The sequence below is a fragment of the Penicillium paradoxum genome, assembly GCF_028828445.1.
Source record: "Penicillium paradoxum strain IBT 22861 chromosome Unknown utg000005l_segment0_segment0, whole genome shotgun sequence".
Classification (NCBI taxonomy): Eukaryota; Fungi; Ascomycota; class Eurotiomycetes; order Eurotiales; family Aspergillaceae; genus Penicillium; species Penicillium paradoxum.
Genome location: NW_026643183.1, coordinates 1,400,038 through 1,421,790, shown reverse-complemented (window position 1 = coordinate 1,421,790; position 21,753 = coordinate 1,400,038). Strand labels below are relative to the sequence as shown.

The 21,753-nt window shown below is 49.4% G+C and overlaps 8 protein-coding genes across 8 annotated transcripts; 4 read left to right on the top strand and 4 right to left on the bottom strand.

Annotated features, from left to right (window-relative positions):
- Positions 1-945: 945 nt before the first annotated feature.
- On the top strand, positions 946-3,485 carry N7457_005559 (DUF3433 domain-containing protein; the record flags this gene model as incomplete). The annotated part of the gene is made up of 2 exons (XM_057176603.1): positions 946-988; positions 1,081-3,485. The coding sequence occupies 2 exons, from the start codon at positions 946-948 to the stop codon at positions 3,483-3,485; spliced, it is 2,448 nt and encodes an 815-aa protein (XP_057030905.1).
- An 864-nt stretch (positions 3,486-4,349) lies between these two features.
- N7457_005558 (uncharacterized protein) lies at positions 4,350-4,943 on the top strand (the record flags this gene model as incomplete). Its single annotated transcript, XM_057176602.1, has 1 exon — positions 4,350-4,943. The coding sequence occupies one exon, from the start codon at positions 4,350-4,352 to the stop codon at positions 4,941-4,943; it is 594 nt and encodes a 197-aa protein (XP_057030904.1).
- A 384-nt stretch (positions 4,944-5,327) lies between these two features.
- Positions 5,328-9,507, bottom strand: N7457_005557 (putative G-patch domain protein; the record flags this gene model as incomplete). Its single annotated transcript, XM_057176601.1, has 7 exons — positions 5,328-7,853; positions 7,914-8,263; positions 8,413-8,473; positions 8,545-8,747; positions 8,813-8,888; positions 8,970-9,286; positions 9,357-9,507. The coding sequence occupies 7 exons, from the start codon at positions 9,505-9,507 to the stop codon at positions 5,328-5,330; spliced, it is 3,684 nt and encodes a 1,227-aa protein (XP_057030903.1).
- A 727-nt stretch (positions 9,508-10,234) lies between these two features.
- N7457_005556 (glycoside hydrolase family 13 protein) lies at positions 10,235-12,098 on the top strand (the record flags this gene model as incomplete). The annotated part of the gene is made up of 3 exons (XM_057176600.1): positions 10,235-10,706; positions 10,768-11,527; positions 11,582-12,098. The coding sequence occupies 3 exons, from the start codon at positions 10,235-10,237 to the stop codon at positions 12,096-12,098; spliced, it is 1,749 nt and encodes a 582-aa protein (XP_057030902.1).
- A 274-nt stretch (positions 12,099-12,372) lies between these two features.
- N7457_005555 (molybdopterin synthase catalytic subunit) lies at positions 12,373-12,909 on the top strand (the record flags this gene model as incomplete). Its single annotated transcript, XM_057176599.1, has 1 exon — positions 12,373-12,909. The coding sequence occupies one exon, from the start codon at positions 12,373-12,375 to the stop codon at positions 12,907-12,909; it is 537 nt and encodes a 178-aa protein (XP_057030901.1).
- A 331-nt stretch (positions 12,910-13,240) lies between these two features.
- Positions 13,241-14,319, bottom strand: N7457_005554 (SCO family protein; the record flags this gene model as incomplete). The annotated part of the gene is made up of 3 exons (XM_057176598.1): positions 13,241-13,362; positions 13,431-13,755; positions 13,846-14,319. 3 exons carry the CDS (start codon positions 14,317-14,319, stop codon positions 13,241-13,243), a joined length of 921 nt encoding a protein of 306 aa, XP_057030900.1.
- Positions 14,320-16,556: 2,237 nt separating this feature from the next.
- On the bottom strand, positions 16,557-17,997 carry N7457_005553 (putative phosphatidylglycerol specific phospholipase C; the record flags this gene model as incomplete). The annotated part of the gene is made up of 2 exons (XM_057176597.1): positions 16,557-17,363; positions 17,419-17,997. 2 exons carry the CDS (start codon positions 17,995-17,997, stop codon positions 16,557-16,559), a joined length of 1,386 nt encoding a protein of 461 aa, XP_057030899.1.
- Positions 17,998-19,156: 1,159 nt separating this feature from the next.
- N7457_005552 (fungal specific transcription factor domain-containing protein) lies at positions 19,157-21,406 on the bottom strand (the record flags this gene model as incomplete). The annotated part of the gene is made up of 6 exons (XM_057176596.1): positions 19,157-20,374; positions 20,429-20,572; positions 20,636-20,890; positions 20,957-20,984; positions 21,039-21,265; positions 21,326-21,406. The coding sequence occupies 6 exons, from the start codon at positions 21,404-21,406 to the stop codon at positions 19,157-19,159; spliced, it is 1,953 nt and encodes a 650-aa protein (XP_057030898.1).
- Between the last annotated feature and the right edge of the window lie 347 nt (positions 21,407-21,753).

Sequence of the window (21,753 nt, the reverse complement as noted above, 5' to 3'; positions counted from 1 at the left end):
GGTTTCCGTTATTAACACGACTTGTGGATACAATGCTCCAAGCCAACCGAGCTACTTATGGATCTCATTCTATCCTGGTTACCAGAGTAATCGGTCGATACTGTCGATTTTGGTTTCACTCTTTCTTTCTTGGACACTAACTCGGAAATTTCTGTAAGATGTATCGCCATCATATCTTCCATGCCCTAGATGCAATATGTCTTCGAATTGTATTCGGTCGCCCGCGAAGCCCTAGACCCAGCCGCCCATGCCAGCAAGGGAGGCAGAACAATTGTAACACTATGATTTATCTTCAAGGAGCATTGGAAACTATTTGAGACACCCTGCTTGTTAGTCTCAATAGCCACAATCTAGGATAGCAATATTGTTGACAATTATTTGTCTTGAGGGCCCAGCGCGGAACGTGTCTGCGAGGCACCTGGGTGGGGCCTAGAGTGTTGAACTGTAGTAGTTCGGAGCAAATAGCAAGAATAACCCAAGTTCATACATACAATCGCCAATTATTAGACTTGCAGTCGAATACCTCATCCAAAAGATGGTAGGGAAGTGGGAAAGTAGGAAGGTAGAAGAATAGAAATCAAAGCCAAGCTTTGGGCCATCCATGGGTTGGTGATCGGGCCGCGAAACAACCAACGATTCCGAGATTCACTTCCTCGCTTTTTCATTCGATGGAGTCTTCAGTGTGATTCATCAAATTAATAGTGTCTGAGTTGACAGTCCCCATAATTCATCTATCCCTATTGGCCTGGGTGATGGAAACCTCGGTCTGGTGGCTGGGGAGGCTGGGAAACGTCACCTAGCACCATGACAGCTAGACAAAAGCCCGCTGGGCAGCGACTGTGAGTCTTGAAAAACCCCTTCGCTTCTCAAGTGCCTTGTTCGGGGAATGCTTCTAGATTAATTGCCGTTGCGCGTGGGATCAATATCCACATTCCAGGGCCCAGCATGACCACCCCGACGAAAAACTTCAGCCTGCGCAACGTGAATAGTACGTGCATAGATGAATCCCCCGCCTCGTTGCTAATTCAGATGCGGAACCTGCGCTCGCACAGGGATTGATGTCAACTGACTCATATATAGCAAGTAGGCCTCAACTTGCCAGATCAGAATCCCGACAATCTATAGCTGCATCAGACGACTACTATTCGTTCTCAGATCAAGCTTCTTCTACTCCTGACAGTCTTATAACTGTCAGGGTATTCATGACTCCCAACTCCCATCCCTCGTCCCGGCCACCATCACTCGCTATGTCGCATATGCAACTTGCCGAAGAGGAGTATGAGTCCCCGCGTCCACCCACTTCCAGTACTGTCCGCTTTGGAGAAGAAAGAATATCTCGCATCAGCCCCTTATCCGACAGGACAGCTTCAGAGGAGACTGCTCGTCGAGTTCCCAGTGACTACGCAGGTCCACCCCCTACTCCAGGCCTGGATGACACCCCATACGTCCGGTTTGCAATCGACCAGCTCACCCAGGACCGAGCTCGGGGAATCCAAAGACACGACTCAGTTTCTACGACAACTACAGGTGACTATCCAAATGATCGTTTGGTATGGGATGAAGGGCTCGGCTACTTCACACGCACACGAACTCCCATTCGACATGACACGCCCCCTGTGAATCAATCGTACACATCTCCATCTCCTGTCCAAGCTTTGCCGCAAAGGCCAACGTCTGTGGATCCCGAATCGTTTATTCCCGTTGATCCACCTGAGCAGAGCTTGATGTATCCTCCTTTGGATTACGTGCCCATTGTCTTGCGGCCGTGGGCGCTGGCTTTGGCGATATTTTGCTGTCTGCTCATGATCGCGGGTGTGGTTTTCTGCAATGTATGGTCCCATGGTCATAGCGGCTTATGGAACTACATTCGTCAAGGCGACTCACGATATTTTGTGATGCAATTCCTACCACAAATTCTCGCCGCACCGATCATCATTTGGTCGTTCGTCATCCAGGCTGCGGTGTATCGGATAGCGCCTTTTGCTATAATGTCAGCAGAGCGACAACGAGGACTTGTCATGCATCGTTTACCTATCCTCTCACAGAATTTTCTGCTTCCTGATCTCTCCCACTTTCAACATGGCGAGCCGTTGCTAGGATTCTCTTTATTCTCAATTTGGCTTGCCAACTTCTTCGCCTTGCCTCTCCTCAGCTGTCTCTTCCAGGCAAAGTACTATATCATTGGTGGACAGGGTGTCTGGAGATGGACCTCAGTTCAATCTGTGGGCTGGACATTGGTGGGGTTATATGGTGTTTTAACAATTGGGTTGTTCCTCCTTTCCCTGCGTTTCGGTCGCGGTTGGACCGGCTTGATGTGGGATCCTGTGAGTCTGGCAGACTTGATCTCTATTATCCAACGGTCGAATATCCTGCACGATTTCGAGCACTCTGAGACAGTCCCGTCTGTGCAAGAGTCGCTTGATCCCCGTATCTTGCGATTAGGCTACTGGAAAATCTCGAGCAAGCCCGAAATCTTCTACGGAATGGGAGAAGTCAATGCTCCTGTGCGCAGCCCATCACTTCATCAGACTGGAAAGAGTCGGGACAGCCAGCCACAAGGACTTGTCCCGGTCTATTATGACGTTGAGCAGCATGGTGCAGCCGCCGACGATTCACCTGATGGTCACCTTTATCCGCCTTTCACCCGATACCGTTGGACACCTTGGTTCTTACGCAGCCTCCCAGTATTTGTGTGGATTACCATTGTCTTCGCCCTGTTTATCGCCTTTGTTTCCGTCAGCTTTATCAACAACGCCATCGAGGGCGGCTTCCCTCCTAGGCTTCCAACATTACCATCGACCAATGGTTTCTCCTCGTCCAATTTCCTATACAGCTTCGTCCCTACATTGATTGGCAACGTCCTCTTCCTCGCCTGGCAGCCCATCGATGTATACTTCCGAGCCCTCCAGCCATTCGCTGAGCTCTCATCCCCCGGCGGCGCATCTGCCGAGCAGAGCATCCTCCTCGCCTACCCATCCGCTTTCCCGTTCCAGGTCACCATCCAAGCCATCATCAACCGCCACTTCAAAATTGCCTGGATATCCCTCATGAGCCTGCTATCTCTCGCAATTCCCATTCTCGCCGGTGGCGTCTTCATCGCCCTCTGGTATCCCAATCACAACGACATCCGCATTTCCGCTCTCATGCCTGCATTCTACGCTTTGATCGTCTTCTGTGGCCTATATGCCTTATCCTTCCTGGCGATCTGGCCCGGCCGTCGCCGCTATCTCCCTCACGACATCACGACCTTAGCTGATTTGATGAGCTACCTATACCAGTCCCCTCTCCTATCTGACAAGATCCTCCGCGAACCGAGGAGCAAAACCGACCTCGTCACCCGTCTTATCATTGCCCCGCCAGCAGACCGCAACCTACCTTTATATGGCTTTGGAATCTATATTGGCCGTGACGGCAAAGAGCATCTTGGTATTGATCGCTTCCATCGCCCTGGTCGGACCGATATGCTTATTACCACGGGCTCATGACATAACTTCCCTACTAACGACTCTTTTTTTGGTTTCCTCTGTTATGTTACTACGTTACTATGATCTGCAATCCTTTTATGAGCATATATTGACGAATGTTTCGAAGCGCTGAATTACGAACATATGTGGATGACTTTGAGATGTTGGGGTTTTCGGGTTTGCGTGTTGCTTTCTTTCTGACTCTTTGCATTCTAGGCGTTATTTTGATATTTCATATATTGCGATGAGTTTCTTTCTCGGATTAGTGTTATGCATAGGTGATAGATGTTGGTATAGATGGTAATTCGTTTAATTGCAGCCTTGATTTACTAATTTGTCTTCGAATTAATGGGATAAGGCTCTAAATATTAGAAGGCCATTTCGGTCTAGCGTGAATCAACTCCAAAATAGAATTGTAGATGACTCTTAAGCTTCTTTGGGAAATGCCCCAGTAGACTACATGTAGTCTCCGCATCAGTCGAGTATCGCCATCCTTTGCTTCGTGTGCTTCTAGAAAGTGGTCATTGCCAAAAACTTACTCCTTGGAAGCAACAAAAGCAGATATAAGCCCAGTCATATTCTGCTCCAATCATCCTCAAGTCAAGACAGCAGTCAACTTCGAAATTCCTCGGCGAAAAAATCCAGTCACGTGCCAGGGATCAACATCGTCTCCGCCGCGCAGATCTGCTTCATCTTCGACCGAACAATTGCCCCGCTCATATACAGTCTCCCAAGGAAACTCGTGGAAGAAACGAGAATTCCATACCCAAACAATCTATTTGTCCGAATTTCCAATTCATCCTCCAGCATCCGCCGATTCCCGAGCGCCATTCAGCTCTCTACCTTCGCATCACAAACCCAATACTCCCATCACACACCATAGCAATGGTGTCACTATTTGGCTGGGGCTCAAGCCCGAAATCTGAGTCGAGCGAGCCAGCACCTCAGGAAAAGCCGCTGCCCGATCAATCTCAGATCCCAACACCACCACCAGCACAAATAACGCAGCCGCCTGCGCCGCAAACAAAGACGACCCTCAAACTCCTCCTGGGAGGAATGACTTTCTTCGCGCTCTCATTACTCGTGACGCGGCGCGCTTTCCACAAGAAGCGAATTGCTTGCATGCCGCAATACTACACAAGCTCGGTGTACCACCAGCCGTTCTCGAACTCCGCGATGGACGCCTTCGAGGCGCTGAACCTGGCTACGCTGAATGTGATTTCGTTCGGGTTGATGGCTGGCGGTGCGGTTGGGTATGCATTGGATATCAACGGGCTTGAGGATTTGAGGAAATTTGTGCGGGCTGGGTTGCAGGGTGGAAGTGATGTGCCTATGAAGAGTGATGAGGAGCTTGAGGTGGAGGTTACGGAGTGGGTGACCAAAGTGTTTGGTGATAAGTTTGAGAAGGAGTTGGAGAAGGAGAAGATGAAGAGGGCGTTCCAGGACGCTCGGGAAGAGCAAGGGACGAAAGAAAACTGATTCGGGGTTTTATTTGCAAAGTGCTTATACCACTACACACTCTACTCATGATTTGATACCAGCTTGTACATTATTGCATTGACTTGTGGGCATAGCTTGCAGATAGCAATAGGAAGAACTATCCGCGAACAGGTGCAAGCAAGGCTACATAAGTTCATTTGGTTATCCATTAGTATCGTACAGGTAATCAGCCAAAGAGTATGGCGACATTGAAGTCATTCCCAGACCTCCTCAAGCCTTCTCAAATATCCCCAGACGTCAAATTCTCCAGACTTCAAATTCCCCACTCATATTTCTCAACTATCCAGCAACTTCACACCTCCATTCTCGATATTCATGTTGTATGTTGTACAGTCAAACCGTTACGGATCTTTCCAACCGGGGTTAAGACCGATCCATCTCTTCGTAGCGCTGGCGTGCATTATCCTTAGTCTTTTCCAAGAATTCTTCGTACCGACCTCGGGTTTTCCGGCCAGCTTCCTCGGTTGCATCACCCAGTTTACCTCCTTGAGCACCCAGTCCCACACCTGGGGCATAAAGTTCTGTAGAAATTGGCGCCGTCACTCCGGTGCCTTCAGCGCCGAGGCCAGAACCAGCCGACCAGCCCATTTTGCGGAGAAGAGAAGCACCAATTGAGGTTGGCTGCGCAGGTTGCTGATCCTCTTGCGCTGGCTCAGACGCCTTCTGGCGGGCATTAGAGTCGTCAGCACTGGGGGCCTCGTGGCGCTCCGTTGCTTGATTTTCGTCGTTTTCACGCTCTTCCAAAGCACCACTTTCGATCAATGCGCGCCGGGCTCGGACTCGCAATGCTTCGTCCTTCAACTTTTCTTGGTGTGCTTCATCTATGCGCTCGTGGAGAATGGCTAGCTCAGGCGCCTCAAAGTCCAACCAGCATAGCCAGCAGCTCTGGGTGTTCGGATCGATGTAAGATGCATCCGGCGGAGCACTGGAGTCGTCAGAGCAAAATGCCGCGCGTTGCTCCTTCAAGCGTTTCTGGTTGGCGGAATCCCCATAAATGTGAGGTATTTCCACGATATGTCTAATGACCAGCGCGCACATGGCGATTTCCCTCTTTCTTTTGCTCTTCAGGTTTTCGAAGTGCATGTCAGCGAAGCGGTCATGCAAGAACACATATTCTGGTTTTTCATATTGGGCATTGCACAAAAAACACCCATTCTGCCCCAGATCAGCATAGGATGAGGGCGGTTTAGTATCAAAATCGTCACACTCGAGATCCTCTGGGCTAAATCGATAGACAGGACTTGGTAGGGATGCGAGACCTTCCTCGATCAGTCTCATATCACCGCGTGCCCTCGCTTCTTTATCCTTCAATTTTTCGAGGTGTGGCTCATCCACGCGTTCGTGAACAAGAAGATGTTCCGGAGTCTTAAATTGAAATAAGCACAAGTGGCAGATATTCTTTCCGAGTTCTGCATAGGATGAGAACGTTTCCAGATCCTCCGTAAAAACACGATAGATGGGATTCGGTGCGGTCGCGAGACCTGCCTCCATGATCCTCCAATCGCTTTCTGCCCTCAATTTTTTATCCTTCATGTTTGCGAGGTGCGCTTCGTTCACGCGCTCGTGGAGGAAAAGACCTTCCGGGGTTGGGAATATCCAGTTGCACAAGTGGCACTGCAGTTCCTTCATGTCTGCATAGGAGGAAATTGTTTCCGGATCTTCCGCAAAAGCACGATAGATTGGAGTCGGTAGGGTCGCGAGACCACTCCGGACGAGGTCACGATCGGCGTATGCTCTCTTTTCCTTATCCTTTAGGTTTTCCCGGTGGTTTTCATTCACACGCTCGTGGAGAAGAACAGCTTCCGGACTCCGGAACTTTCGTCGACACAAGAGGCAGCAATTCTCCTTCAAATCTGCATAGGATGAAACCGACTCAGGATCATCGGCGAAAGCTCGATAGGTTGGTGTGGGCAGGGGGATGAGACCATAACTGACCCGGTTAAAATCGCCTTGTGCCCGTGCTGCTTCATCCTGCATATTTTTCTCGTGAGTTGTAGAGTGGCGTTCATGGAGAACGAGTAATTCAGGTCTTTCGAACCCCTCAGCACACAACAAGCAGACGATCTGGTCAAAGTCTGCGTATGATGTAACCGGCTGGGCGATCAAATCAATGCTGGAGTCAGAGTTGGCATCAGCACCTGAATTATCTTGAACACCAAATGCCTGGCGGCGCTCCTTTGCCCGGTCTCGGTAGGCTTGGGGTGCTTCTATAACACCATGTTTAATCATTTCGCGCATTTTCTGTTCCCTCAAGGCTTCGTTACGTAAATTTTCTTGGTGCATTTCACTGACACTTTCATGCTCTAGGACATCTTCCGGATTGTCAAAGATGCGCCAGCACAAATAGCAGGTGCTGTTCTCCAAGTCTGCAAATGATTGAACAGGAAGAGCACCCAGGTCAGTCACCGACGCGTTTAGCTCCGGGGCCGTCTCCGCATGATCTTCGCCATCGTCTTTGTTGGCATGCAGTTCAGCGTGGCGGTCACTCCAGAATTGCAGCTGGGATGGCATTGAAAGCTTCTTTGCGTTCGTGGTGGCAGTGGTAGCGGCAGTTGCATCGGCCTTTCTCTTTTTTGTCTTATCAGAGTCCTTGTTGCCCTTGGCTTGGGTATCTTGCTGGTTGGAAGCCGCCTTGCCGCCTCTCTGTTCCTGTGCGGCATTGTCTTGATCGGTTGACAGCTTAAGTTCCGTCACGTACGCCGCGTCATCCCAGTACATCAACTGCAGCGACGGGTTGTTCGCTGGGCTGAATGTGTAGTGACTAGCACTGGATGAGGGGTTGATGACAGGAACAAATACTCCGCCGTGAATGTAGGTTACCAAAACTGGCTTAGAGGAAATGGTAAACTTGTCGAAGGATTTGAGTCGTGCCATCGCAGCTTGTGCGTCCTGGAAGGCAGAGTGTCAGAGGAGGTAGGACAATGGAGTAAATGAATAGAGCATACATACCGCGACTCCTGCAAATTCCGCGAATCCATAACGCCAGCTTTCATTGGTTCTGCGATCACGTACAAGAAGAACGCGACGAAGAGATCCTTCTGGGGCTCCCAGATTGCTGTCACCAGTTGTAGATGCTACTTTTGATCCCTTTTTTTGAATGTTGGGGGCAGATTCAGTGTTTCCAGAGGGTCGGTACAGTTTAGAAACTCCTTTTGCAAGAAGCTCTTCTGAGACAGATGCCTCCAGGCCACGAACAAGCAGGAACTGAGAGGGTTGGTTCTCTGGAGCGGCATCATTATCACCATCGTTAGCTACTTTCGGGGTGGGAACTCCCGGAGGGCCGGTAGGATCCATGTCTGCTGGGACAGTCAGCGATGAAGAAAGGCGAATGCTGAGTAAAAGATGGACAATGAAATTTGTGAAGGGAAAGATGCGCTGCGATGAATGATGCGTGTGAAATGGGGTGTGGGAGATGGTAAATGTAAGGTGGTAGTTAACGTGTACTCACCTGGTCGCGGACTGCCACACTTGAAACAATGCGGACGTGTAGAAAAATTGAGAATAAAACACTGAATTTGTAAGCGCATATCATGAAATACAACCCGCATACGCAGCTCAAGGTTTTACCGAGCTCACTTACCTTTCTGCAGTTCCAGTCGCCTGCGCCTTTTGCACGAGCTCGGTCTTCCCTCTCACGGCTGTAAGCAATGCGAACTTTGGTGCCCCGGTCAGTGTTTCCCGCGCTGGGACCATAAAGGTAAATGAACGGATGGTTTCGTTCGACGAATGCGCGGGATGCGTCAATGGTAGGAAAGCGCAGGAACCCTAGCTTTCTTGACAGTTCTGTTGAACACAGTACCAGGTTAGATAAACGCAAGACCCCACAGGTTTGTGCCGTGTTCACATACTTGTCTGCCGATCACGGATCACTCGAATATCCTCGAGGCCATCGATATGATAGGCAGTATTAAGTTCAACGGAGATCTGTTGGTCATCAGCATTTGTCCCTGGCGAGCCAGTTGTTCACAACGGTGAAACGAGGGCTGTTTGTTTATTTGGACTCACATGTTCTTCTGTCATGTCCACCGGCAGTCCCTCCATCATCACTTCTCGGCTCACCTGTCCGAGATGGGACGGGCCTCGACGAGGGCTGCGGCTACGACTTCGACTGTGGCTCCCGCTTCGATAACCCTCTCTGTCACGGTCTCTGTATGTATTCCTGCCCCGGCCAGGGGATGAGCGCGAGTTTCGCTGGCGGTAGTCGCCGCGATCGTGGCCTCGATAGCCTTGACCAGATTCTCGATCTCTCGAGTATTGGAGTCTGCCGTCGGCTGCTGGTCTTCGATGGGGGGAGTGGACGCGTTCTCTATCCCTCGTTTCAACTGGGACTCAATTTAGTCAACTTTGATCTTGTGAGAGACTTGTTCCCAAGCCGCAGATGTCTATGTATACACCCGGCGCACCATTGCCGTGCGGGGAGGAGCTTACCAGGCGATCGCGATCTGGATTGATCATCATACATGAAGTCGTCGTGTTCACTGCGCGAAGGGAATGGGCGACCGGTTGATCCTGCAGGATATCGCTCATTTCGAGGATGCGCCATGGTTGCAGTGGTTGGCAAACATGCTAAGTTGATCTCCGAAATGGATGTTCGAAGCTATCCGCTATCCGATAAGCGATAAGGAAAAGCATCATGTACCTGTTTTCACCGCCTACCCGATACATATCTCGGGCCGAGATGCTCCCGAGATGCATCAAACAACACGACGATCCCCATTGTGTACTCCGTACTCCGTACGTATGTGTTATGTACATGGTTTAACCCGCACACAATCAGCAAACATACAATTAATACATACATATTCTAATTGTATGAGAAGATTGAAAACATTCTACACATGCCCTTTTCTAAAAAGCTCATAAGTCTCACAGCAAAACATGCAAAGTTCTAAGTCTGGGTCTGGGTCTGGTTGTCTGCCAAGAAACCCCAACTCCCATTGCCAGGTGGAGACGATCCACTGGGCCAGCGACAAGAGTTTCTCGAGATCTGATTCAATGATGCACCTGGCAAGTGCAAAGGACGGCTTATCCCTGTCGAATGCAGGCAAATCAATTGTTGAGAGACCCGATGATTCTCCGCATCTGCCCCTCGGTAGGAGATGAATACGACATTCTTTCTGTACTCGTTCACTATATAAACCACCCAAACTATCTAGATTCCTGGTTCTTTTTGTTTCCTCTTCCTCTGGTCCATTTTCCCTGTCCTTCCCACACCTGACCTCCTCCCTTATCACTGATCATTCTCATTGCGGGGAACCGTAGTGGACAGTATGACGACACCGGAAACTTCCAACCACCGTGCCTGGTGGAAAGAGAGCTCTGTGTACCAAATCTGGCCGGCCTCTTTCAAGGATTCAAATAACGATGGAATCGGTGATATTCCCGGCATTATCTCCGAGCTTGATTACATCAAGAACCTAGCAGTAGACATCGTCTGGCTGTGTCCATCGTACAAATCGCCGCAGGTGGATATGGGCTACGACATCGCCGATTACTACAGTATTGCCGATGAGTATGGCATTGTTGAAGATGTTGAGAAGTTAATTGCCGGGTGCCATGAGCGCGGTATGAAACTTCTGATGGATCTCGTCGTCAACCACACCAGCGACCAGCATGAATGGTTCAAACAGTCCCGCAGCTCCAAGGATAATAAGTACCGCGACTGGTATGTCTGGAAGCCAGCCAAATACGATGAGCAGGGAAATCGCCAGCCTCCTAATAACTGGGTGTCTCATTTCCAGGGTATGCGTCTCTACCTATCTTGCCGCTTGCATGAATCCATCTGATGAATGATCCAATTTAGGAAGTGCCTGGCAATGGGATGAGCTGACCCAAGAATACTATCTGCATTTATACGCAGTTGAGCAGCCCGATCTCAATTGGGAACACCCAGCAGTCGTTGAAGCCGTGCACGATATTGTGCGATTCTGGCTCAACAAGGGCTGCGATGGTTTCCGCATGGATGTGATCAATTTCATTAGCAAGGATCAAAGCTTCCCTGATGGACCCATCAAAGATCCCCGTACTCCCTGGCAGTGGGGAGATAAGTGGTATGCCAACGGGCCACGCTTGCACGAGTATCTCCAGGGTATTGGCAAGATTCTCAAGGAGTACGATGCCTTCAGTGTGGGCGAGATGCCCTTCGTCACCGATGAGAAGGAGGTGCTCCGTGCCGTGCAATTTGACCGCAATGAAATCAACATGATCTTCAATTTTGAGCATGTTGACATTGACCATGGTAAATACGACAAGTTCGAGCCTGGCAGCTGGCAACTCACTGATTTGAAGGACTTCTTTGAGCGCTGGCAGACCTTTATGTATGACAATGATGGTTGGAATGCGCTCTACTGGGAGAACCATGACCAGCCACGTTCTATTGATCGTTACACAAACGCCAAGGAAGAGCATCGATTGGTCGCATCCAAGATGCTGGCTACTGCCCTCACACTGATGGCTGGTACTCCCTTCGTTTACCAGGGACAGGAGCTTGGAACCAGAAACGTGCCCAAGGAATGGGGCATTGAAGAATACAAGGACATTGACTGTTTGAACCACTGGAAGAGGTAATTTCACTTTCCTGATGCTACTCATCAGCGGCATGGCTGACGATATTACAGGTTGGAAAAGCAGGACAAGAATGCTCAACTCATTGCTCTTCAAGAATACCAGAAGAAGTCACGCGACAACGCACGCACTCCGGTTCAATGGTCTGCTGCCGAGAACGCTGGTTTCACCGGACCCGGGGTCAAGCCCTGGATGTCTGTGAACACCGATTATGTTCGGATCAATGCCGAGGCCGAAGTCAAGGATCCCAACTCCACCTACCATTACTGGGCGACTGTGCTCAAATTGCGCAAGAAGTATCTTGACATCTTTGTGTACGGCAACTTCACACTTTTGGACAAGCCTAACCAGGATGTCTTTGTATACACTCGCCAGTATGGCGACCAGAAGGCCTTGGTTGTGTGCCACTGGACAGAGAAGACCCTGGAGTGGGATGCAGCCAGCAACGGTATCACCGGCGTGAAGCAGGTCTTGCTCAACACCTATGAAGGAGTCGAAGAGGCCACCCAGCGCTTCTCTGGTGACAAGTTCACACTCCGGCCGTACGAAGCCACTGTGCTACTCCTATGATAAATATATGTTGTACTTGAGACGTATGTTTGGCAGCAAGCCACACCATCTATACATTGTAGCTAGACCGTTTCCTACAATGAAGACACACGAACACAACCCCCAAATCATAAACCCTAAGCCATGAATTCACATCCAAAAAAACAAACCCAAGCCTCCCGCGGGGCTCTCCACATATCGGCTCTTATCCATCCCCGCAGATAAGCCGCAAGCAAGTCCACCCAAACACTTCCAGGAACCCATCCTCTCTCCCAACACATTCAATGCCAAAACAATGACATCCACCGAATCTGCGCTCCCAGCGCACCTCGACCCAAAAACCTACCCACGCACCCACCACATTGCAGCCCAAAACATCCACATCACACTAACCTACGACACCCTCGACGCAAACACCTATCTATCCCAAACGTCCTCGCCAGCCGCCGGCGCAAACGTCCTCTTCCTCGGCACAACGCGCGATACCTTTGAAGGCCGCTCCGTCTCGCAGCTCAGCTACACAGCCTACCCGCCTCTGGCGCTGAAGACGCTGGCGAGGATCGCGGAGGCTGCTGTGAAGACGCACCAGCTTGAGGGTGTGAGTATTGCGCACAGGCTGGGTACTGTGCCGATTGGAGAAGCTTCGATTGTTATCGCGGTTAGTGCGGGACATCGGGGCGCGGCGTGGAGGGCTGGGGAGGAGGTTTTGGAGGCATGTAAGGAGAAGGCGGAGATTTGGAAGAGGGAGGAATTTGTTGATGGGGGGATGGAGTGGAGGGCTAATGCGGATCGGGATGCTGAAGGGAAGGCTTTGGGGACTGATGCGGTCTAGAGATGATGTTGCTTGGATTGAGGTTCGATGTGGTTGAGTGAACTTGGTAGGTTGGTGCGGCTTTCTTGATTGTGGCTTCTGGGCAACGCTGATATCTTTTTACAGGTTCTGCTAGGGATAATAGCCGTTACTCGAGGGAATTGGCTCCCTCGGCGCCTGGGTTTGTGTTGGGTGGTTGTTGAGGCCAGGTTTGGTCTGAGCATTGCGGATGTACGAACATGGACATGAACAAAAACGGGATCATGAGAGCACGGCTCCAGCGTGAGTAGGGTATTCAGATACTGAATGACTATATTGTACAATTTCCACAGATACATCTGGCGCAAGACGCTTACTCCGTCTTGAGGGGCTTTCCCTCCCGCTTCCAGTCGTTGATGTGCTCCAAGATCACCTTGGAGGCAGACTCGGGAGTATCCTGGCGGCCGATACATTCGACGAAATCATTGTCGGGATCTATAATATATGGTCAGCATACTGAAATCTGTCACCCGAGTTATAGCATTGTATGGGCCCACACTCACCCATCAGGTAGAAGTAGATACTGTGATCCACGAGGTAGTCCTCGCCGGGCTTCACATCCTTGGGAGTACTGAAGTACACGCGGTACTGCTTGCAAACGTGCTTGACCTGTTCGTACGTGCCAGTCAGGCCGACGATGCCGGTGTGGAACTCCTTCAGATACTCGCGCAGGACCTCGGGGGTATCGCGGACGGGATCGCAAGTAATGAAAACGGGCATGAAGAGCTTCTCGTCTTTGGTAGCGGCCTTGACCTTCTCGATGATCTCGGCCATCTTGTCCAGCTCATCGGGGCAGATATCGGGGCAGTGAGTGAAGCCGAAGTAGACCTACAGAAGTAAGACAAGGTTGTGTTAGCAAACACACATTCCAAAGCCACAAATCCATCCAATTCTGGTCGATTCCCTGGGATTACTCACGAAACTGTATTTGCCCTTCAAGTCCTCCGCTGTGAACTCCTTGCCATCAAGATCCGTCAACACAAACGGACCGCCAACCTTCGGCTTGCCAACACCCTTGCTCATCTCCGTCATACGCTTGCGCTCCAGACGAGCCTTCTCAACCCGGAAGTAGAGCATCATACCGGCGCCGGTCAGCACGAAGAGCAACGCGGCCTTCCATGAGAATGGGCCGGTGGAGTTACGCTGGCGCATCTGACCCATTGTCTTGGGGCCTGCTCGGGAGGCAGAGGTGGAGAAGTTGTTCTGGGCAGCGAGCATGCTGCGCATGCTTTGTTCGCATCGCGGGCGCTGTGCTTGGGTGTAGGCTCGGCATTGTGACGCAGTGTTGTTTCGGAGAAGAGGGAGGATGCGCTGTGTGTGGGTAGATTCGAGAACAAGATTGCGAGTGGCTCGGGTGAGGAGCCCGCTTGTCAATCTCAAGGGAGCAGGCATTTTGACTGTTGCAGGGCTGTGGTTGGGAAGAGGAAGGTTGATTATCAATGGATGCTGCGGGCGGAATTCGAGAATCTCCAGATCGACACCTCAATCGAGTTTAGGGTGTCCGCCTGAGGCCTCAACCACTATCACATACACAGTTGTGTCTTCTATCTTGCAACCTTAGAGGTGTGTGAAAGCATCTAGGTGTTATATCTTATAATTGATTAGGTTTGATTGCATATATCCATTGATGGCTGATTTGAAGCATAGATATACAGAAACATTGAGGAAAAGCAAGGACTTGCGAACAGGCTTGGCTGTTTTTAGTTCTTTTCTTCTATGCCATGACAAGCATCAGGGCAATGCAATCGAAAAGCCATCTCTTTCTTTGCTTCAACAGACAAACGGAGGTGCTACTATCTTTCTTTTCGCTCCACTAATCTCGCCTAGAAATTAAACAAAGACACTCCGGGAGGTCAACCCAAAGAACGTGCGCAATGTAAAATATGTAGTATTCCAATCAAACAACCATACAATATTGCTATTCAATATCATCTGCAATAAAGACCTACTTTGATCCTATTCAACCAGAGATCAAAATTCCTCCCAGTGCATATCGAATCTCGAGGATCCATGCCATGAACCACGTATGTATGAAAAAGCGACTTGTTTTCCAGGCAAAAAATCGTCGGGATGACCGTACAACAAGTGCTTTATGAACGCACATGTGTGTTCCCCGAATCATTCCCGGCAGAAGTCAAGCCCCAGGAGCCACTTTTCAGACGTCCCTGTGGAGACAAAAAGAGAAACACCAGCCAAAAAGAAAGAACCGACGGCTGCATGATTCGAACATGCGCCTCCGAAGAGAATTGATTTCTAGTCAATCGCCTTAGACCACTCGGCCAAACCGCCTTATGTTACTTGATGTATGAGTTGGCCTTAAAGCGATATATAAAGCAACCGACCACTTGGGGGCCTTATTAATAAGCAAAATAGAGCTCCAGGGCTTAGGGCTAACTGGTGGCGGCTCAGCATGTGGAGCATTCATGAGAAGCTTGACGTGATACTGAGGCTCCCGAATGACCAGTTCAATGTTTTGCTTGAGCCAATGATTTGCCATAGAGTTGAAATTAAGTCTCTACAGCCATGTTAGATCGAACGGCTTCGTCTTCAACCCCGTGTAGAGCTGCGATCAAAAATGCGTTCCGGATAACTTCTCTTGAGGGTACTTGATAAATATGGGATGTTCATTTGCACGATCGATATATTTGCAGGACACTAACGACATTGATAAGTTCAGGCTTCAACCTTGAGCGGGGATACCTACGGATATATAGCTAGATAGCTATCTGTTCCATTAGACAAGGTACCCTGTTGTAAATCTCAGGCAAAGTAGATTGATTTATATATCGGGGGAGCTTTGGCAAGTACTCCAGATATTGATTGCGTTTTTTCTATTCACTTTGGGATATTTTCTATAACCAGATGTGATCCCTCGAGTTAATTGCTTTATCTTTACCCTATTACATTCAATCCTAAGTCACCTCCATTCACGAGATCGCCGCAACTCGATTCTCCGCCAGGATCTTATGTCCTTTGACGCGACTGTCTTCCAAGGCCAGTTTTGTTTGAATTCCCAGCTAAGGCATCATAGGATAAAATGGCCTGACTACCATTGTAAAATGTTGCCAATGTCCGAAGTGTGTACCCAGGTAGGCTTGGATTGTCCAAGTGCTCTGGTGCCATTTTCGGCAACAGACAAACATGCCCCAGCAACGAAGTCGCAGAAAAGGCGCTCTTTGACAGAGCTCTAATCCTGTGAAGGGGAAGGGCAGGGGTGGCTGGATGTATTCTCAGACACTTGATCGAAGAAACTCCTATCAGAGTCATCATCAAACCGCGGCGACTCTGGATCGTCCTACGACTATGGACTCTCCGCGGAAGAGATGCGATGTGACTCGGCATAATCCAGCAAATTTCTTCATCCATAGTTTCTAACACTCTCCTTCACCGCGCATATTGTCTGATATTATCGTATCCTGTCCTGATGAGAGTTGAGTAGCTGATTCCTGATGTTCATCTAGTCCGTTTAGAAAAGATGATGATAAATAGCATAATATATATAGTTCAAACCAATCCCGCATATCTTCAAAATTGAGAGAGGAAACAATAATTCATAATGATCGATCGATACATCCATCCATCACATCAGATGTCAGACCCATCAAGTCGGAATATTCCAGGACAGACCTTTAAATAGCATCGGGGAACGTGTGAGGGTTCTTGAGAGTAGCCGGTGTGAAAGAGCGCGCCTTCGGGCCAATAAGATGATCAAAGGCAGGCGAATGCTCCACACGGGGACTCATATCCTCCAAATCCCACAAGTAGCCAAGCGTCTTTAACACGGAGGTAGCGCTATATGAGGAAGATTCACCAGTGACGGGATCGGTGCCGAAATTTTCGATGTGGCCACGAGGGGTATAAGGAGAAACCAACCAAGTGGGCATACGACCGCCCAGGCGATCGAAATTGAGTGTATACTTGCTGCCATCGAAAGCAGTCTCAGTGTAGGTCTTGTTGTCTGGGCGGACGGCCAGTAGGGGCGCGACATGGTCGAAGAATCCACCTGTCTCGTCAAAGCTGATGAGTAGGAGGGTCTTGTCCCACTGAGGGCCAGTGCGGACGGCGTCGTAGACTTGTTTCAAGAGAACCTGGCCGAAGGAGACATTTCCGGCAGGGTGCATGGAGTTCGTGTTCAGGCCGCAGCAGGACGGGTTGATATATGACAGCTGGGGCAGGAGACCGAGATAAGCGTCTTGATAGAAGTTCTCGAGCGGGACGACGTTGCTCTTGGCGTTTCTGGTGGTCCAGTCGAAGAACATGGAGTCAGGGTTGAAGGCGCCGTTGGTGCCGTCATAGTTCAGCCAGGAGATGCCTTTCTCTGAGGCAACTTGGAAGATGCTGGTGGCGTCTATGCTGGAGACATCGAAGCTCTTGTCGTTTTTACCATGTCCATCGGTGATACCTGAGACGGCGCAGAGACGGTTGGGATTGGTGGGCTAGTTGATTGTTAAATTGCTATTCTGGCATGTCGTGAGTCAGGAAGGTACTTACACCAGGAACACACGAGTGCCAATAGTTGAAAGTGGTAAACTCATCAACCAGGTCAACGAGAGTGGGGATCTGGTCTTCAGAGTAATATCCCATGACTTCGTCTGTGGCTCGCTGGGCGGAGATACTGGGGTAGCGCAGCATTTGGCGGTTGACAAAGCCCTCCAGGTTGGGAGTCAAAGAGCCGTTGGCGATGGCCTCATTGTCAGGACTGTAAGAACCGTAAAGCTCAAAGTTGACACCAGTCACTGTATGGTCGGGATCATGGAGAACCGAGTCGTAATTCTTATACTGGCTAGGCCACTTCTTGCTGCTAGTGTCGTTGACTCTTTCGGGGTTCCAGAAAGGGCCATTGTTGACGACGTTGTCCAGCCCTTTCTTCTTCACTCCACCCAAGATATTGTCAAATCCGCGGTTCTCCAGCAGGATCCAGACAACGTTCTCGACCTTGTCCTTCATGTTAGCAATCGACTCCTTCGAGCCGGATTTGTAGCCAAAGGGCTCATGATGGCCCTTGTCCATAGCTGCGCCCAGGGCACTTCCGGACAGGCCAAGTAGGGAAATGAGGGCGTTGGTCTTCATTTTGCAAATGGAGGAAGTAGACAAGAGCTTGACTGAAGTGAGCCAGAAGATCATTCCCTCAGCCGCTGCGAAGCCTTTATACCTCTACTGTCGCGAGATGACTACTACCAGAACTGTAATTTCAAGATAGCAAAATACCGGCTCTCATTTGCCTCGATCGCAAATGACCAGCACTCATTTTGTTCACATGTTCGAGCAGTGAAGTTTCAGTGGCCAACCACGGACAGATTGATGCTTAGCGGGCACACAATCGGTCAGTGAAGGATTAGTGGATCTTAGACAGTGGGATACTCCCGGGCTAATAGTCCGATCTTCCAGTTGTCAATCCTCGTGTATGTGAGATTGGATGACAATGGTGGGCATCACATTCAAGAAGCATAGGTGGGGGTCTCATAGATCCACTCACAAAGGCTTAGTGCCACAGGCACACCAATGAGAACGTCTGCGGGCTTAATTCTCCTCATCACCAATCACGTCTTGTTCTTGGCGCACGCGGATGATGATACATACAACCCTATCCCGCTCTGTGACGCATTTATCCAGAAAGTCCGGACTCCAGTCTATATGGGGGTCGCTCACTTTCATATGCCCTCATGGTCTTACCGCGTCTGCCGAGAAAATATCAAAGCGACTGCTCACGCCAAAAGCTTTTAGAAAAGCTTGTGAGATAACAAAGTATGTAGTATATGAGAGCAAAAACTAGCGATTTTGGGGGTCTTCTCAGTGGTGCCAGCCATCATTGTGTTTGACAGAAGATCTAGTAGCTGAGCACTCGGGTTTGTAGCTAAGGAGACAACTAAGAAGACAGCTATGCTCAATTGGGAAGTCAGATCAACACTTTCACCGTTCTTATGGATGCAGGCCGGTATAAATGCTGCGTCTTAAAAGCCAAAACGGCACCGTTGACTTCCACGTGGTGGCTGATAGGTTCCAGTCCATTAAGAACGGCCGAAATTGGAAGGTCATTGGTAATGTGCATGAGACGAGAGACTCTCCATCCACCAAGTTGCTGGAATGTTTCCCCATGGAAAAGAAATTCCAACGCTGTTAACCGATTTCTCGTAGCACTGAAACAAATAGGGTACGGTGAACGCATTTGGAGTGTGCAAGATAGGCCAGTCTATAACCCTCACGGCCCCGGAGAGGAATTTTGTTTGGGTCACGACAGATGCATTGTATCATTTGCCAGGGAATCCTGGAAGTGAGCGAGAAGATTGTCCCAGTCATTCCAGTCTTTCGGGCTGTCACCGTGTGAAAACTCCAAATTGTCGGCCTCTGGTGCGAATTGTGAGATCGAAATGCCGTGGCTGAGGTGATCTTTTGAACCCTCACAGAGCGCAATAACTTGGTCGTTTCTCTCCGATTGTGGACGAGAATTATCTGGCATGGTTGCAATCAATGATGTGACAATGGTTGGACAAGGGGTCGGTATGCGGTGGTTGAGATTGCACTCCTCAATATAAGCCCACCAGGCCTTCAGAATCAAGTTTTGTATGGCCATGTGAAGAGGCGTTGGATCCTTTTTGCCCATATCCCTAATATGCCCGGAATATACCAAATACACCCTTCCGATCAATTGCCAGACTTTGCTCTTTTCTTCAGGATCGGCCCGATGTTGCATCTCCGAGAGCATGAAGATTATGGCGTCCCACGGCATATGATTCACCATGTGCCACGAGAATTTCTGTACAACGGAATTGCTTTGGGCATAATCAGCATACTCTATCATCTTGAGGGAATACTCGAAAATGACATCTTTCTCAGCCTGAGAGATGCGAGTATTGGGGTCCTGGTATTGACGAGGATGGTGTGCCATAAATCGGGTATAGTATATGGCCGAACGTGCCATGGTTTCGGTTGCCATGTGCAGTGGAATGGATTTATCACAATGTCTAATGAAATTTTCTTCCAAGTATGTTTCAAGCTCATCAATTGCCTTATCCTTATCAACCAAGGACATTGACGATGATGATAAAAAGTCCCATAGTTTGACTTTGGATCCCTCGACCTTCTTTGATAGACGGTGGAGCCATTTTCCAAAGCCGCTCCGAGCCAGGACAAAAATCATCTCCGTCGAACCTGGCTTCTCACAGGCTGGCTCGGTCATTCGCGGATCAAGATCGCTATCATTCGCATTCATCGGTGGTTGAACGTCAATTGTAGCTGGAAGCGGCGTTGATGCTACACCACAGAACTGTGCTGACGTGGCATCTATGATCACGAGCTGGAACCAGATACGACGACGCATCTCAGTCTCGAATATTGAAAGCCCATGTCCAGACCCGTCACGATGGATCCCAATTCGCTGCGCAATTCGTGTTGCAATGCCACACAGTGTCCAGATAGTATGTGGGTCAGAGAAGGCGCGCATACAAAGCTACCGAAACATCGTTAAAAGGTGTTGTACTCCGTAAAAGTAAAATGAGCCTACCAGGTATAGCATGAAAGCTTGAAGCACCACTGAACTCGATGTACGAAGAAGAGTTGCGTTCCTAAAAGCGAGCTGGGCGCCTCGTCTGCTCTTCGATAACAGGGCTTTTTTGCTTTCTCCGAACAATTTTTTCACATCTTCTTCCTGTAAGGAAACCAACGATATGCAGTATATCGCAAACATCAATGTTTCGAACTCCCGGCTTACTTTTGGGAGGTCACTCGTAGCTTCCAAAATTTGTTGTTGTACAGTTGGAGCATGTATGATTTTGGTGAGTGGGTTCACATTCTCGAGAAATGCCTGCCATAACTTGAAGATATTCAGGGGATTTGGGTGGAGTCCGGTGAGAACATGTTTGGTTGCGGAAGTTGAGAGTATTGTATAATCGTCGTTCACGTCCTGGGCGAAGTCATCGGTACCAGTATCCGATACATCGCCCAGTACGTCTGCTGCATTCGACAGCTAGCAATAATGATCAGAATTGACATACATACGCATAAGTAAAATAAATAAATAAATAAAACAAACCTCATTGCTGACACTCGCCCAAAGATTGCTGGCGTGGAAGTTAGAAGCTTCATATTGAGCCACATGAAACGCAGGGACTCACTTGTCGATATAGATGGAATTGCCATCTTTTATGATCATCCTCCCAGATCCACCTTTCCCTGCATCAGTCCGGTGGTCTTCCCCAGCAGGGTGATGGTGAGTGGTAGAGCCAATGTCCGGGCGGCGTTTGAGAGCCTTTCTGCGCTCTTGAAACAAACTCCCATTGGTCTCTCGGTCCCTTTTGCGACGACGCGGCGGTGGAGCACGGTATATGCACTCCACATTTGCCTTTGCGCAATTTGAACAGGGTTCTTGCCTGTCGCATTTGACTTTCCTGTTATGACAAACCATGCATGAAAATAATGTTGGTGGTTTCGATGGCCAGTCTGTTGCCCCTCCGCCATTTACAGGGTCATTTGGAGTCGCCATCGCCGCGCTGCACGCTCTGAAAAGCGCCGCATGTAAGTAGTCAGCTAGGCATCAATGTTTTGTATGAACAGTCCATCGATTTGATTACTGGCGACATTGAAGAAGAGGACATTGAAGAAGAGGACATTGAAGAAGGGAAGCGGATAGGTACATGTACTTTGGTGTTCCAATGGAGTCAGCGCCAAGAGATGTTGATGCCTTGGGTATCAGGCGATAAGGCATCAAGTCCACTATATCCACCATCGACATCATCACAATTTCAGATGTTTCGAATTCTGTACTTCGATTAGCTTGTATTTTCTCCACTGCTACTGCTTCATTCCAGGCTTAATTTTTGCAAATCCCCA